General features: G+C 43.1%; 1 protein-coding gene across 1 annotated transcript in view; it reads left to right on the top strand.

Moving 5' to 3' along the window:
- Positions 1-924: 924 nt before the first annotated feature.
- The window catches only part of P3h2 (prolyl 3-hydroxylase 2), a 141,130-nt gene continuing 125,769 nt past the window's right edge, over positions 925-16,285 (top strand). The window contains exon 1 of the mRNA XM_028783895.1: positions 925-1,686. Within this exon, the coding sequence (XP_028639728.1) occupies positions 1,219-1,686 (468 nt within the window). The 5' untranslated portion in view covers positions 925-1,218. The remainder of the gene's footprint in view (positions 1,687-16,285) is intronic.

Consider the following 16,285-nt stretch of genomic DNA (forward strand, 5'->3'; position numbering starts at 1 on the left):
GGTTCTTTCCCATTGGTCATCCTTCCAGTGGCTCAGAGACTAAGGTGAGATTCCCACAGACAGTTCCAGACAAACAGAATTCTTCCCAGGGAGTTTCAGGCTGGGCTTGAGTCTAGCACACTTTTTTTTTTTCCCATTTTCTGAGAGTATGAAGCCAAGGGACAGAAAATAGGGAAACACCTTGGCTAAGAAGGTATTTACGACCCAGTAGAAGGGGAGGAACAGGAAAGCCTCCAGCTAGTTCCTTGGACTCTGGCAGCTGTTTTTGTCAACTTTCCCACTTCTAGATTGATGTTCATTGCTTAAGTCCCGGGGTACTGGGTTTGTTAAACTGACTCTTTGTTCAACTCTCACAATAGGGATTTATGTCTGAATATCACCGGACATGTCGGGCTTTTGGCTGCTTTGGAAGAGGTAAGTAACAGAGGGCCAGCACAAAGTCGTGCATCTGGAAAATTGCCAGAGGCAGAACTTATGTACAGCTTCACTTTCCTCCAGCGGTCTGTACTGGAAACTCGGGTTATTTATCGTTCTTACTCAGTCTTCACATTCAATGCCGGAGCACATCCACACTCAGTCACAGGAGAAGGCAAAAGGGCGAGAGACCCTGCCCTACAGGAGGGCGGGAAGCTATTTTTGTGGCTCAGAGCTAGGTCCATCCTAGGCTTATTCTTAGTTGTATCCACATGGGCAAACCACTTTCTTCTCAAATCTACTCAACTAGCCAGAGCCCCTCCCCTTCTCTATCGCTTTTCAGGCCCACTAAAATGGCCCTTCGTGTTGCATCTAAGGGTGAAGGACTGCAAAGAGCAAGCCCACATAGACTCCAGGAAACGACTCTGGGCCTCACTTCACCACGTGCGGAAGACAAAGCAATACCATCGTCTTCTACCATCCACAAGGGACCTCACACGCAAAACTTGTCCCTCGGGGTCGGCCTCTCGCGGTGGAGCTAGCTCTCAGGCAGCTGGAGCGCGGCTCGCGGAGGCTCGGCGGCAGGAGGAGCGTGTGAGCTGGAGGCGTCCCTTTAAGAGCGGCCAGCTGGGCGAGCCTCCGCCTCCAGGACCGCAGCGCTGCCGGCGGTCACCTGGGGCTGTCGCTCAGCAGGATCGCGGTAGGACCGGCGCACTAGCCCTCGGAGCCGGAGCGGGGCTCGAACGCGAGGTGCGGCAGGGCAGGCAAAGAGCGCCGCGGTTCCTTTCCACGGTCCGGCGGAGGATGCGGGAGAGCACGTGGGTGTCGCTGCTGTTGCTGCTGCTGCTGCCCGCGCCGCAGCGGGGCGGCCCCCAGGACAGTCGCCGGTCGCCGGAGCCGGAGCCCGAGCGCGGCCCGCTGCAGCCCTTCGATCTGCTCTACGCCAGCGGCGTGGCTGCCTACTACAGAGGCGACTACGAGCGTGCGGTGCAGGACCTGGAAGCCGCGCTGCGCAGCTACCGGCGCCTGCGGGACATCCGCACGCGCTGCGCCCGCCACTGCGCGGCGCGCCGCCCGCTCGCGCCCCCCGGCGCCGGCCCGGGAGCCGAGCTGCCCTTCTTCCGCGCGGTGCTCGAGCGGGCGCGCTGTTCCCGCAGCTGCCAGAGCCAGCGCCTGGGCGGCCCCGCGTCCCGCCATCGCGTCAGCGAGGACGTGCGCAGCGACTTCCAGCGCAGAGTGCCCTATAACTACCTGCAGAGGGCCTACATCAAGGTACTGAACGCGGCTGCGCCCATCGCCGTGGACCCTAGGGTTGGCTTTGGGGGGCTTGGAGGCGGGTATTGCTCTGCGTTCCATCCAGCCTTTCACAGTGGCTCTGCTTTGCGTACAAGTAGACGCCCAGAGACTAGATGGAAGTGGGCAGATCAGCTTTGCTCCCTGTCTCAGCATCGTCTTCACTTGCAAAAGTGGGATGTGTTAATAAGATCATATCAAAAGTGTCTTTCAACACTGTAAGTGATTGTGGTCTACCTAGACGCTAGAGTAAATTCTTTGAAATAGCCCAGTCCCAATCTCCTTTTGGCCGTCCTTCCTACTCTGCAGTCTGATCTGCTGAGTTTAAGAAACAGACCTAAACGGTCCTAAAAGTTATTTCTCTTCAACTATAGAAGAGCAACGGGGAAAGGGTGGGTGGAGGAAGAAGGCTCGGCTGTATGAGGCAATCTACTGAAAGTGTAGATTTCTTTGGTACTGGTTCAGGTTCCTGGAGTTCTGTCACCGTCCAGGGCTACTTCACCTCAGATGCCCACTGCTTTCTGCTTTTGTTTGCATCTATGTAACTTCCCAAAGTTGCTGTCAGGAAGCATATAATCAAAACTGGCATATCCGGAACCCCCACTTTAAAATACCTAACTAGATGATGCATAGCAGACAAAATGTAGAATGAATTCTTCAGTCCCCCACTTCCACAAACTTATACTTCTCCAGGTCACACTTTCTTCCTACCTTCTGGCTTTCTGAGTCAATATATCTAGGTCTTTCACACAGCAGTGGGAAGAATTAATAAGGTCACAACTGAAACCAAGTCTTCAGAGTATGCAGTGTTCGTGGTGCTGAAGTTCAGGAGTTGACTAGTGAGGGTCGACGAGAGAAAACTCAAAATTCTCTCCAGGATTTGTGTGTTATCTGTTCTCCTGTGCTTTCTAGTGGATTTGCTAAGACATTCATGATGTATCGTGCTGCTTTTTAAAAAGAGAGGGACACATTTTTTTTTCTGTTCTTCCAGAAATCAGTTAGTTCTGGGAGAGGGACCATTGAGAGCCAATAGCAAAGATATTCTAAGCTGATTCCCAGAGCAGAATAGGGGTGATCCTGTCGTGTGGTCCCTATGTATGGTTCTCTCAAGAGTCTCAGATGTGAGGGGATATATGCCCATTTTGCTGATGGTTCTATAGTACATAGCAAATAGATTTTCTCTTTTCAGGAATTAAAGGAAAAGAGAGGAGATGCATACTCATATTGAAAAATAAATAGCCATGCAGTCAGCATGTGGATTGCTGTGATTCTGTAGGTATATATTTCATGTAATATTAGCATTTATTTCTCATTCCTATGGCCCTGCTCTCTGATTGGAGGTCAAAGACGATGACTCCATAAGCTTAAGAGACCTTTTCTAATGACTTTGATTCACATAACTGACAAATTCTCAAGAAGGAAATATTTTACCCATTTGGGAATTGCTTGTGACCATCTAAAGAATGTGTTATAGTCCTTTTCTCCTCTGTGCTCCATGGAAATTCTAAAGGTAGCCTTGTCTTTGTTTCTCAGGGACACACACACACACACACACACACACAGAGAGAGAGAGAGAGAGAGAGAGAGAGAGAGAGAGAGAGAGAGAACTACCATCTCATAGACTAAAGGCCATTCTGTGAGATGTTCACTAGCAGGGTGACCAGCTCGTATGTATTTGCATATGGTCATAATGTCATGTATAACTGAATTTATATAGTCAGACAGCCACATGTAACTAGATTACTCCTGACAACTGGGACCCAGTTTGCACTTAGAAGTCTATCCTAGGCCAGATGATACTGGGTGGAAACAGGAGGCTTCTCAGAGTTAAGTAAACACAGCCATCTCAACTAGAGGATAAACACACTGCACTGGATTTCAGGAGTAATATTCTCTCACGCCCTGGATAATGAGCTACTGAAGGCAACAGACCCCTGATGCTCATGAGTTGGACAGAAAGAAGAGGTGAGAATTGTAAACTCTGATACTTTTCACTTAACTATCTTTATTTGAGAGTCGAAGATTGGGATGTCCAGAGACATCCATGTTACCTGAGTGTCATTAGTTTAGCATGTTGATGTGAGATCAGGGCCTGCCCAGAGTCAGTCTGAACTCTCACGCTAATGGACTGTGCCCAGAGTCTGTAATTCGCCCCAGGCTCTGTAGAATGCTGGGTTATTTGATGCCAGATTTGGACAGCTCCGGGGGTAAGCAAGTCTTTGTTCCCTGAAGTCATAGGTACCCCTCTTTAGTACTGTCGTATCCAATCAGCCCACAGCCCTGGCCTGTTGGAAAATTGAACAGTTAAGTGGTGGTAGTCCTACAGAGGGATACTTTGTGTTTATATTATGCAAAGGCAGGGTAATACTCATTCAACTTAAAAATAAATTCTATTTTTTGTAAGATAAAATTCATCAGCCATAGCCTAAACCCTAAGATGTGGCTATTAATGTGGTATTCCTTGAAGAGTGCATAGTGGCTTCCCTTTGCTACTGCAGGGAGCCCATATAGTTTAACCCAACATCTACAACCTCTCTGTCCGTTCCTCTTTACAATCCTGTCTCCCCATGTCTAACTGTTTGGATCTTGGCCTTGCTATTCTTCCTGGGGAGCTTGAAGGCCTTAAGATAGGAAAAGATCGCAATTCAAGTCTGTTGTACCGTATGCCAGGTTTATATTTTCCTGTCTGTGAGATGGAGCAATACTGCTACCTGCTTGGTCTGAATTCAGTTTAAAACAGACCAGAGCCTGACTCTTAATGGGCACTACAGTGTAGTCACTAAAGGATTCCCACTTCTTTGCATGCTGAAATCATCACTATTCCAACACATACTTCTGTGAGTCTCCCTGTGTCCTTCCATAGCCCCCAGCAGCTGTTTCGAATGGTTCTGGCAGAAAACTTTACTCTTTTTCTATTAAACTCCATTTTTAAAAGTGTATGCGCCCTTGCTTGTGTGAGCTCCCTGGAATCTAGAACTATCAATTCATTTTGCATCTCTCAAAAGAAAGGATTCCCAGGCATGGATGCTTACTGGTTGGGTGACTCTTACCTTTTGGGGCATGATAATCTGAAGGAACATCAGCATTTATGTCAAAAAGTCTGCACTGGGTCATCAGCAATCTTATATCAAACAATCCGGGCAGATATCAAAGCTCCAGATCTATCCACTTATGGCAAGGATACTAGCTTAGCTTTATGCATAGGAAATAATGAGAGACATCTCTGGAAGGGTGAAGGGCAGTTACCACATTTGGTGGGTATCTGTTTCCTAGATGTCAGTTGGTGTGAAAAGTGACAAGACTGATGGATTTCTTACTGTTTTACACTTAGAAGTTCTGGCTGCTGTTGGAGGCCCCTTCCCGCTTAGTTGATTCATTTTGTTTTCTCTTTTTTTAAAAGTTACCACTGTACCTACATTAAGAGCATTTCTGCCATTTTAAACAAATGTAAGGGAGATTATATTCTTTTTCTTTTTTTCTTTTTTTTGTATTTTTTTTTATGTATGTGAGTACACTGAAGCTGTCTTCAGACACACCAGAAGAGGGCATCAGATCCCATTACAGATGGTTGTGAGCCACCATGTGGTTCCTGGAAACTGAACTCAGGACTTCTGGAAGAGCAGTCAGTGCTCTTCACCACTGAGCCATCTCTCCAGCCCTATTTTCTTTTCTTATCTGTGTCCTCCTCCCTAAATCCTCAGTCTTGAGATTTGGTCTACTGCTATGCACTGTAATGCTAAATCTTGGCCATGGTTGCCTCACATTCCAGAGAATCGGTACTGATCTTGCTCTTTAATTTAAAACTATTGGTCCAATAAAGATGCTGAGAGCCGATAGCTGGGCAGAAGAGGGGCAAGTGAGGTTTCAGTTCGCAGGCTTGGGATCAGAGGAGGACTGCCAGGAAAGAAGGAAGAAGGTAGGGAGAGGAGATGACACCACAGGGTAGATGAGTCATGAAAACATGGCTGTGAGGGCTGGCCAATAGAACTTAAGAGGGGCCCAGATGGAATATGGCAAGTCATACCTTAGGGTTATTGGCAGGGAAGGACACATAACAGCATAGAAGGTACATATATACCTGTCCGGCTATAGTGCTTTTATTTGGGAACTGAATAATCAAAGGCAGGGTAGAAAACCCCAATTAATATTAATTATTACAACACACTAGGGATTTTTCTTTATCTCTTTCTTCTACTGTTCCTAGTTGCTCAAAGAGAAAGAGCAACAAGCTAATGCTGTTGTTTATTTCTTTATTAATTTCTTACTTAAAACAAGCTTGCTCTTGCCCGTTCTATTCTTGAATTGGTGCTTTGTGAAATTTGGCCTCTGTTTTTCTTCCTAGGATTAAGTGGGGGTGGGGTGGTACATTAACTCTGGCAACTCTGCCCCACCCTTAGGCATCTTCAAATCCCTTTATCTTGGACCATAATTTGTGATTTGCAGAGAAGAAGAAAGTAAGCTCAGGTTATTTCTTCACTCCAGCTCTGGTTTATAGCTGCTTTCTCTTTCTGGACTGAGTGCCTTCAAAGAGAATTGAAAGCCAGACAAGGATGTTTCCTATGTCCCTTGTTAGTCAGTTCAGAAGAAAATCTGGTCCTGATCCGACCTTTCAGTCTCTTTTCTGGGATTTATAGAAACATACACATTTGTCCTCCACTTATTTCAGGAGGTGTGGTTTTATCTTCTTGAAATATAATTCTGAAATATTAGTTATTCTTCAAAAATGAGTCCCCCTCCCTTATAAAGCCTTTTCTTTTTTGTCCTTGAATCATCAAAATGTGTCACCACCCCATCCGATCCCCTATTCCTTAGGAAGGAAACCTTTGAAATTCATTGTGTAGCCAGTTGTTTGGCCCTGCATAGTCATCTCAGTTATGTCTGCTCTGCCATGTGCATCCAAAGACTGCCCAGCTCCTCACTAGTCAATTCCTGCAGCTGCTACGTGCCACGGGCTCTGCCAATTCAATTAGATCCGAGGAGAGACTGCTTACAAGTTTTCTTCCTTCTCAGCCTGGAACCTCAGGGATTCCTTTACAGGTTTTAATCAAGGGAAGTAATAAAACTGCCTTCCTCTTATTTATTTATTTATTTTTTAAACAGACTCCATCTCTGGGAATCAAATAGATTCTGTCAGATGATGTCAGATGATGTCTTCTGGGTGGGACTGACACATAGTGAAAGGTGAACTCATTCTTATGAAAGGAAAACCACAGATTTGGTATGGCAGCAGTTCCTTTGTAATGTAACCAAATGAGAAAAGTGTGAATTTTTTAGAACCTTATTCTCAGGGCTGAGGGACTCCAGGTGAGCTTCTTCTAGTTAAATAACTGCGTTGGGACAGGGAAGTAGGAGAAGTCATTGTTTGATTCTAGAAATGCAATCCAGCAAAGGCAGAGAAAATCTTTTGGTTTAGAGGACTTCCAAAGGCCATGAAGAATTCTATCCCCATCACTTAACAGACAATATCACTAGCCCTAGATTGGTTAAAAACATGAAAGGTTGGGGGTATACAGTACAGGCATTCTACCCTCTAGTCCTGTGTCTTTTTTTCCCCAAATTCCACATTCAGGGCATAGCTGTTGTCCGAGGGCGCCCTGTGGAATCTGTGGTGCCGTGAGCCTATTGCCTTCAGAGGCAGAGCAGATGGAAGGCAAGCCTTCCTCCGCTGCCCCTCCCCAAGGCGTTTTTCATTCCCATGATACGTACTTCATTCAGCCAACCGTCACAGTTGTCTGGTGGAAAGTTTTGCATTTCTCATTAGGAACAATAATTCTTTTCTTTTTTTTTCCATTCCACGTTCTTCCACAATTCTTTTTCTGTCTTTTAATGTATCCTTCCTTTCCTGCTGTCGGACTTCCTAACTAATTTCTACCAGGCCTGTCCATCACTTGCCAAATGGACAAATAGAGAGCAGCTTTCCACAGTGTGTGCTCTGTGTGTGTGTGTGTGTGTGTGTGTGTGTGTGTGTGTGTGCTCTTACTTTTGTATTCAGTACTACAGACTGTTGGGGGAAGAGGCTGGGTTTGTTTGTACTCTGATAAGGTGATTCTTGAGGAAAGAGGGAAAAAAGTAAAACAAATCAAAGCGGACAAGTAGGCAAGGTCAGGTTTCTGGTTCAAGTAAAATTAAAAGCATAGTGCCTCTTACATAACAAGATTTACAGTCATGAGCATCTCCTGTGAGCTTCCCCTGTACTCCCAGTCACCCATGAGTTGTACTTTATCACAGACTGGAGATGAGTGTCTCCAGCTCTGCCTCCTTCCACAGCTCTTCACTCCACATTCACGGAACATTGTGCACCAGCCAGCCTTTTCACTGAAGAGAAAATAAAGCCCACCAGAGCCCCCAGTTACTCAGATTGAATTCAATTAAACAGAAGAACCAAAGGACTCAGATTCCCATAAGACCCACGCCCACATAGGATCTCAGTGTTCACTTAAGTGGAAAATGGCACATTTATAATACAAGGTCCACAGTGTAAAGTGCCAGCCATGATTGAAATTAGAGGATTATTTTTATACTCTTTCTACCGGATCTATTTAGGATACAGAAAGGAACTCAACCTCCAGGGTAATAATAATTTCCATGAGCTTCACACTCTTGCCCTCTGAGTTTTTGTGATTTAAGCAGCTGTACTAACTTGATTGTTTAGGTTCCTCCAGTTTTGAGATTCTGGGATAAAGGCTACCAAGGAACTCTGGTGACACTGAGTGTTCATGTGCAGTGTGGAGTCACATTAAAGGGGCTGTTCCTGAAACTTTGTGTCTTCCCGAAAGTTCATCAGAAAGGGAAAGTCGCATCCAAGTGCTGAGCAGGAAGAGCTGGATGTTACAGAGGAGGAAGCGATGTACAATGTATCCATTCTAGAATGCTTGTCTCCAAGAAGCCATTTTGCAATGGAGCTGAAGCAGCGACTCCCAGTAAATAGGAAGGAGTGAACAGAAGCAGGCAGCCCTCCTCTACCACAGTCATCTCCTCAGCTTTTCATAATGGTGCCCTGCTACATTCATGGTATAGCAGAGCCTCAATAATCCTATTTTACAAACAGAAAATAAATCCCCAAAGAGATGCCAGCTGCACAAATTAGTACAGAAATTTAACATGAAAGTTAAAACCTGAGGTCTCTGCCTCCCACTTCTGTGACCTTCCCATTGACACTGCCCACAGGCCACACACTGAAGATGCACGGTCCAAAAGTAAAGTAAAAGACAACATTTCATGTAGAATGTCTGGTTGGTGAGAGTCCCTAAAAATAAAAGCGACAGTCTCATTGTGCAACAATATTGCTTGTATTACTATTCAGCCTGTATCTGGGGAAGATTTACTAGTATCACCTGGGTCAGTGCTGTTCCCTGTTGAGTGAAGCAAGGAATCTTTTCTGGAAGAGAAAGGAAGGAATAAGAGCCAAGAAAGGAGAGAACCAAGATGTCAGAGTTTCCAGAAGTCAGGGCTATCATAATTATCCTGCTGGAATTCATCATCTGAAAATAATTGATTTGGGTTTTGTGAAAGTGCCAGTACTCAACTGGGGATTGCAGCCTGACTGTGCCAAGACTCAGGCGAGGGCCAGATAAAGGTAAAAGATAGAATAACCAAATGAATAAGAAACAGAGAAGCATGTGGAAGTTAATTGAACCAATCTTTCTATTCTTGCTCGAATCATTATTAAGAATTACTATTTTTTTTGCTGGGTGCTAAATATTTAGCTTTACTTCTGCCAAAATCAATAGTCTAGCGTGTTAAAATCAACATACAATTAAGAATTAGGCACAGAGAATTCCTCTGCCACCAGATTTGCATGTGAAATTTATCTTAAATTATACTATCACAAGATTAATCTAGTAGACCATACAAATTATTTTCTAATTGAAGCAAGACATGGTTCTTAATATTTTAAGAATGAATCTTGGATTATTCTCAGATTCTAATAGATGCCATTTACAAATAGCATCAGGGACAAAGACTTTCACAGTCATTTATGGGTTCTTGAGAATTACCCAGGGGATTAATTAAACAGTGGGGCCAAGGAAAAATTTCAGGTCAGTATGTGTATACGAGTCTCTCAACATTGGCTTAAATGTTTAGAGAAGGGTAATTCTTCATAGTGGGAGGTTTTCCTTTTCACCTTAGGCTGGTGAACAACCCCTCTGGCTGTTAACTACATAGTAGTTGTCAGTAGCTCATACCTCAACCATTTTCCAAATAGTATGACAAGCACAGAATGTTCCTGTACATTGTAAAGTATTCTTCAGAGGTTCCAGTTGCCTCAGCGTGAGAACTGCTGGAGTGAGCATTTACCCATTTTCAGAATGACTGCACAGAATGGTTCGAAGTTCTCAAGTCAAGTTCTAACTATGGACACTCCATGCTCTTGTACACAGTGATGAAAAAGTTTGGCTTGTCATCCCACTGAAAGGGAAATCTACTGGAAACAGACATTCTCCTTTTGATGAAGAGCACTGGGCTTACCTGCCATAAATGGTCCTACCTTTCTGTCCTAGTTCAGATTGGAGAATAGAAGAGAACTTTGCATTTTCTTTTCATTCAAATATGTTTCAACATGTTTTATTGATGCAAATGAATATCTCTAAGTTTTGAACTCTAGATTTCAGATTGTGTACTATGTACTATGTACACACACACACACACACACACACACACACATATCCTTCACCTTGGAAGTTACCCAATCAGTAGTCTACTGTGACTCTTGGGTTTCTTGAATTTGGACATGTAGCTTAAACAAACTAAAAAAGGGAAATTAACTTCACAAGTTTTGAAGTGTGGAAAATCAGATGGGGGGGCAGAGAGGGAGGGATGGGAGAAGAGAGAGACTATATAGAGATAAGGGAAATGAAAGAAAATAAATTATGAGGTTATACATTAAGAAACAAAGCAAGCCAGGTATCCGGGACAAGAGGAGGCTGCTCTAAACAGCATGAAGATGTTGTGTGTTCCCATCTGACTGTCTCTGTGATAAAACCAGTTCAGAGGCAGCCATAGGTTTCCATTCAGTTCCATGGCACTACAGCCCTGTTCCTCTGAAGCATTTCTGCCCTGGTGAGCCCAGAGCTGCAAAACCAGTTTCCTCTAAAGAGGAACAGAACCCTCTTGAGGGAGATTCTATTTGCTCAGCATATATACAAAATGCCATAATACCTCTCCAGACAGCAAAACAAATAGTTCAGGGAGACTCAACATACCCTAAAACAGTTAGCTATTAACTTTCATTAGAATACCCTTCTCTTCCAATTAAGAATTTTTTTAAAAAAATTGTTGAGCCCTTTTAGATGTAGCTTTCTTTTTAGATCCTGGAGTTAGGAAGAAGAATAAGGTATTTTATGTGTCTTCAAGAGGGTCTTGAAGCAGATGGCGTTTCTGTGAGGGCACAGTGCACAGCAAAGCAGGGGGATGAGCCATGGAGAACACTTAACCACAAGCAAACAAGCAAACAAACAAACCCACAAAAACACCATGGCATACAAGTAAGTTAAGAATATTAGCCATTTAAACATTTGGAGAGAACAGAAGAACTGAGATCCTGTTAGAAGCAGAGAGAAAAGAACATGTGGAGAATTTGTTTAATAAAAGCAGCAATAGCTGTGCACAGCATTGCCAGGTATCTGGGACAAGACAAACTTGAGACTCCTGAGCTTGTGAGACTGAGGCAGGAGGTGAGTTCCAGGCCATTCCTGTCACCATAAACAAAGGATAACACAGTGAGATAAATAAGTTTAACACAGGTAGTTTAAAACTGAATTTGATGTGTCACTTTTCCTAAAGAATGTGTACTTACCTGAGAGCTGGGATGGGGAACAACCTGGAAGGAGTTGGAGGAAGTGGAACTATAATTGGAATATATATATATTTTTTCATAATATGTGAATATATTATTTGAAAAATTCATTGCTAATAAAATAATCTTGTCTGATGTCTTTAACGAGAATTTAACTTGTAATTATAGAACATAGTACCTTAAAGCCAAGTCCAAGTGGATTGCAGTTTCACTGATTATTTTTAACTTTGTTAGCAGAGATGCCATTTGCCACTTCAAGCTTCCTTGGAATCTTAGAGAAAGCTATTTTCCTTTTGATGGATTCTTTTTCCTTTACCCTGAGCCTTAGTGTGTATCTTTATGAAGAAAACTAATTGCTAGCTCACAGAGTAACGAAAGGAAGAAGCAAGAAAGGTTTGAGAAACCTACACATGAAACACACATGCAGTGAAGGGCAAAAGGAAGACAGTTAAAGGACACCATATGATGTCCACTGTGATGCTCTGAAGGGTGACCAGAGGAAACCTTCCACTGCTGTGTGTATATGAAACAGGCCTCAGAGGATCCCCTACTTCACCAAAGTCAGCATGCACTTATTCTTCTACTATAAAAGGTAAATACATATGCAAATATGTACATAAAATTACATATATATAAGCACATATTTAGTCATTAAACTGTTCAAAGAATCCTTTGTGAGTGTGAAGCAGAATCAGACCACAGGAAACATGTAGGTCAATTGAACCCTGAAAACCATGTCAGATAATCTTCCTGATACATGTTATTTGCCAAACAGAAACCTAATGTGTCCAGAGAAGCATAAAAAGTCATCGAAAATGAACAGCCAGCTTTAGCTTTGAGCCAGAGTATGTTTACGAACATAATTTATTAGCAATAGTAGATTTGGGGTATTATCTATTACTGAGCTCTAGCTATGCTATATTTTTATATGGATTTTTTACAAACTTCAGATAGACTTTCTAGTGAATCTTCACATTGCTATAAGGATGCTGAGAGCGGATCCGGAAATGGTACGCCTGAGGTGACACTTCCAGTACTGAGCTGAGGTGGAATCTGAAATATTAATCCAAATATTTCTGGTTACAAACTCTGGGGTTTTGCAAACTTTTTGCCCCATAATTTATTTACTTACTCACTTTTCATTCCAAGCTCTCAACTCCTGCCTTCTCCTCCCAGTCCTACCCTTATACCTGCACCTCCACCAGAAGGAAACCCTACATCCCCCCAATAAGTACCCACCCACCCTGCTATATCAAGTCACAGCAGGACTAAGCACATCCTGTCCCACTGAGGCCAGACAAGGCAGCCTAGCTAAGGGAACGGGATCTGTAGGCAGGCAACAAAGTCAGAGTCAGCCCATGCTCCACTTGTTGGGGGACCCAGATGGAGAAATGCTCTTGTACACTTTTTACAAAGTGAGGTTTTGATGTCAGACTATGTCTAGTAAAAAAAAAAAAGGACAAGAGTCATAACTTTATAAGTTGACGCCATTAAAAGTTTGATTATAGGGCTCTGAGTTTCCTACCTGGAAAAAAATGGGGCTAATAATACATACATCACAGAGTATAAGGGATTCCTGTACACACACACACACACACACAAACACACACACACACATACACACACACATACAAACACACACAGAGACACACATACACACACACATACACACACACACATACAAACACACACACACACACACAGTAGCTATATTGGCTTCGTACATTATAACTTCCAGGTAGAGGGTAGACTTATAAGGAGACAGAGAATGTCTTTACTGCTTAGTGAGTGCTCAGGCAAATAATATCTGAGAAGGTAGTTACCCATACAGCAGGCAGAGAAGCCTGGAGGACACACAGGGGCATCTGAGGCTGTTTACAAGTTGAACTTCCCACTGGTATCAGCTCTTTCATTGCTACCACTAAAGCCCTCTTCCTAGTGGGGAGCATCTGGGGCACTTTTCTAACTGCCTACTTTCCCTCCGTTCCCCATGGCTGTCTCCCACCATCTGATCCACAATCTCCTTCAGATTGTGCCTTCTGTTTACTTCACTTATGAAGCAAAAACTTTGCTCAAACATATTCAAAGCCTTCTTCTGTCTCACATTAATAGATAACATCTCTTCCACGGACAGTCAGTTCTTGGGAATTTTAAATCCCCAAGAGTCTCTTTCTCATGCCAATCTCCTGAACTCATGGGGGAAAGCTTATTTTGAGAATCAGCAACTATCATGGGTGTCAGTAATGCAACTGCATCTTGTAGAAGAGGCAAGTAGTGAAGGAGTGACTCAAATAAAACTGCCTAGGATTCAAGGAACTGTGGCTCCATCCCTAGCTGTCACAAGGGGTTCTCTCTAACCAGTTACATCCTCCCTTAGGATAAGATCAGCTCCGAGTCAGATGGTCTATAAGCACTCTTCTAGTTTTTACTGGCTCCAGAGCTTCACATCCTTTAGTGTATTGGTTTATGGAATCAAAAGTGTACCTATGAGAAAAAACAGACACCCTAATAGTACATGAAATATACATGCAAAGGAGAGAAAAGACTTCCCAGTATACCTGTCACTCAGTCATCACCTTTGGACAGCGAATCATACCAAGCAACATTTGCAAAGAAGACACACTAATGAGTAACTATGTGGCGCTTTAATACAATAGACAATGTAGGCCACTTTCAATAGAGACAGAGCTGGAAAGATAACAGAACAATGGCATTTGAGGAGCTGTTAGGACAGGTGAGTAGGCTAACAGAGTTAAAAGGACAACCCAAAGCCTCTCACTCACCATCTGAGATGGTGACCTTTGGTCTTAGTGATAATGAGGAATCAAAACACTGGGATCATGCAACAGGATTCAGAGAAGTCCTGCTTAATAGGAAAGCTCCCCTCCCCCAAGACTAGCAGGTGTTCTAAGATAGGACAGGATGGCCCAGAAGAACTTCTGACATGAGCAGGTCAGATGCTAACAGAAAGGTCATATTTAGATTCAAGCATTACAGTGATGACAAGATAGATGACGTTTTCTAATGTAGTCTTAGTGAGACTTCTGGTTACAGAATTTCACTTTAACTCCCGTACAATAGTCTGAAACTGAAACTTTTATTCTCCTTCTAGAATTGTTATTTCCAAGGCTTACTGCCTCCCTCTGCTAACCTAGGCCTAGCCTGGAAGCTTCTACCCTTGCTACAATCTAGTCTAGGCCTAGAATAGTTAGTTCAGCCTCTTAGACTTGCTGCTGAATAAACTCCTTTCCTAGTTCTTTCTGAGCTCTGGCTGGCTGGTTCAACTCAACTGTTCTTGCTCAAACTCCTTGCCAAGCTGACGGACTCAATATTGCTTCTCTCTCAGCCTCTCATGAATTGCTCTCCTTGACCTCAAATTAGCTGTAGCAATCTGTTCTAATCTTCTTCTCATTCTTTGGTTTGTTCTATCTTTACCTCGGTCTATCTTGTTTAACCTGTCTCTATAAAGCTCTCCCAGTAAAACTACCTTCTTCTCTCTCTCTGCACTGTTCTTTAAAGTAGCTTCCCTTTCCTCTCTCATCTCCTGAGAGTTGGGCATATCCTATTCTGTCAAAGTCTTTCTCTGATTCATCACGTTTTCTGCCACTCAATTAGACATCACTTTCAAATATGTGTGCTTCTTTCTACAGTCTAATGTTACCTTCATTGTCTGAGATTAAAGGTGTGTGCTAAGGTTGAGCCACACCATAATTAGAAATAAGTTTTTTCAGTAAACACAATCTCAGGGTTTACAATGTGATCAAATATCCTGCAACAATTGTCGTTAAAGACTTTCAAATTGGAAAGGCTTTTAGTTTTGTATCTTGTTTTTCAAAGTCCAGTAAGTATGACCTTAGACCAGAGTCATCAACACCTCTATAGATAATCTACAAATTTCAAAAAAAGAAAATGCGTATCTAATTCTAGGACTTTTAAGCATTTACAAGGCCAGCCTTCTCAGAGCAGTGACAGGGACCTCCTGGATGAAGAGCATCAGACCTTTGACCTCTGACTCAATCTCTGATAACATATAAAGTGCCTTCAGTCATTACAGAGACATCTGGCAGATTTAAGTTAAATGCTACATTTTCTGCAACTGATCAAAACATTACCTACATAGATGTGGAAGTGTGTATAACCCTCTTCAGAACAGACTCAGGAAACCATTCCTATTCTGATTTCTTTCCTTTGTTATGCAGAAGCCAATATATAAAATTTAAGATACGATGAAACACTACGTATGATTCAGCTTCACACCTTTATACCAGTACAAATTCTGTTTATTTTACCATACAAGGATATTTAAACAGATAGTGTGTATGAGACTATTCAAATGGTATTAAATATCTTTGAGTTAGATCTTGTTAAAGGATAGTTTAAAACATCAATATACAGAAACTTATGAAAAATATTGAAATAGTATATTTGTCAGTCTCTTTTTCTCTTTTAAAACATTTCCCATAGTTCCAGTTCGTAAAGAATGGATGCTGGACCCCAGCATGGGGCAGAGTGGGAGTCAGGTGTAGGAGGGGAGAGTGGGGAATTCTGAGAGGGAAGAAGCATGAAACAAAATTTGGGCAGAAGGTGGTGGAGAGTGAAACTAGAAACCCGGGCTCTCTCAACACCATGTGGACAGCAGCACGTGTTGACACACCCCATTACCCCAGGTTATTTTGCTGCAGTGTACTCTGGCTGTTTGGAAACATCAGGAACTTTGGCTGCAGTGATAAACTAGTTCTGATCTGTAGACAGGAGAGGGCATGCCTAGATACTCTTCTTTTT

This window comes from Grammomys surdaster, unplaced genomic scaffold (assembly GCF_004785775.1).
Source record: "Grammomys surdaster isolate TR1022 unplaced genomic scaffold, NIH_TR_1.0 1166, whole genome shotgun sequence".
In the NCBI taxonomy this organism is placed as follows: domain Eukaryota; kingdom Metazoa; phylum Chordata; class Mammalia; order Rodentia; family Muridae; genus Grammomys; species Grammomys surdaster.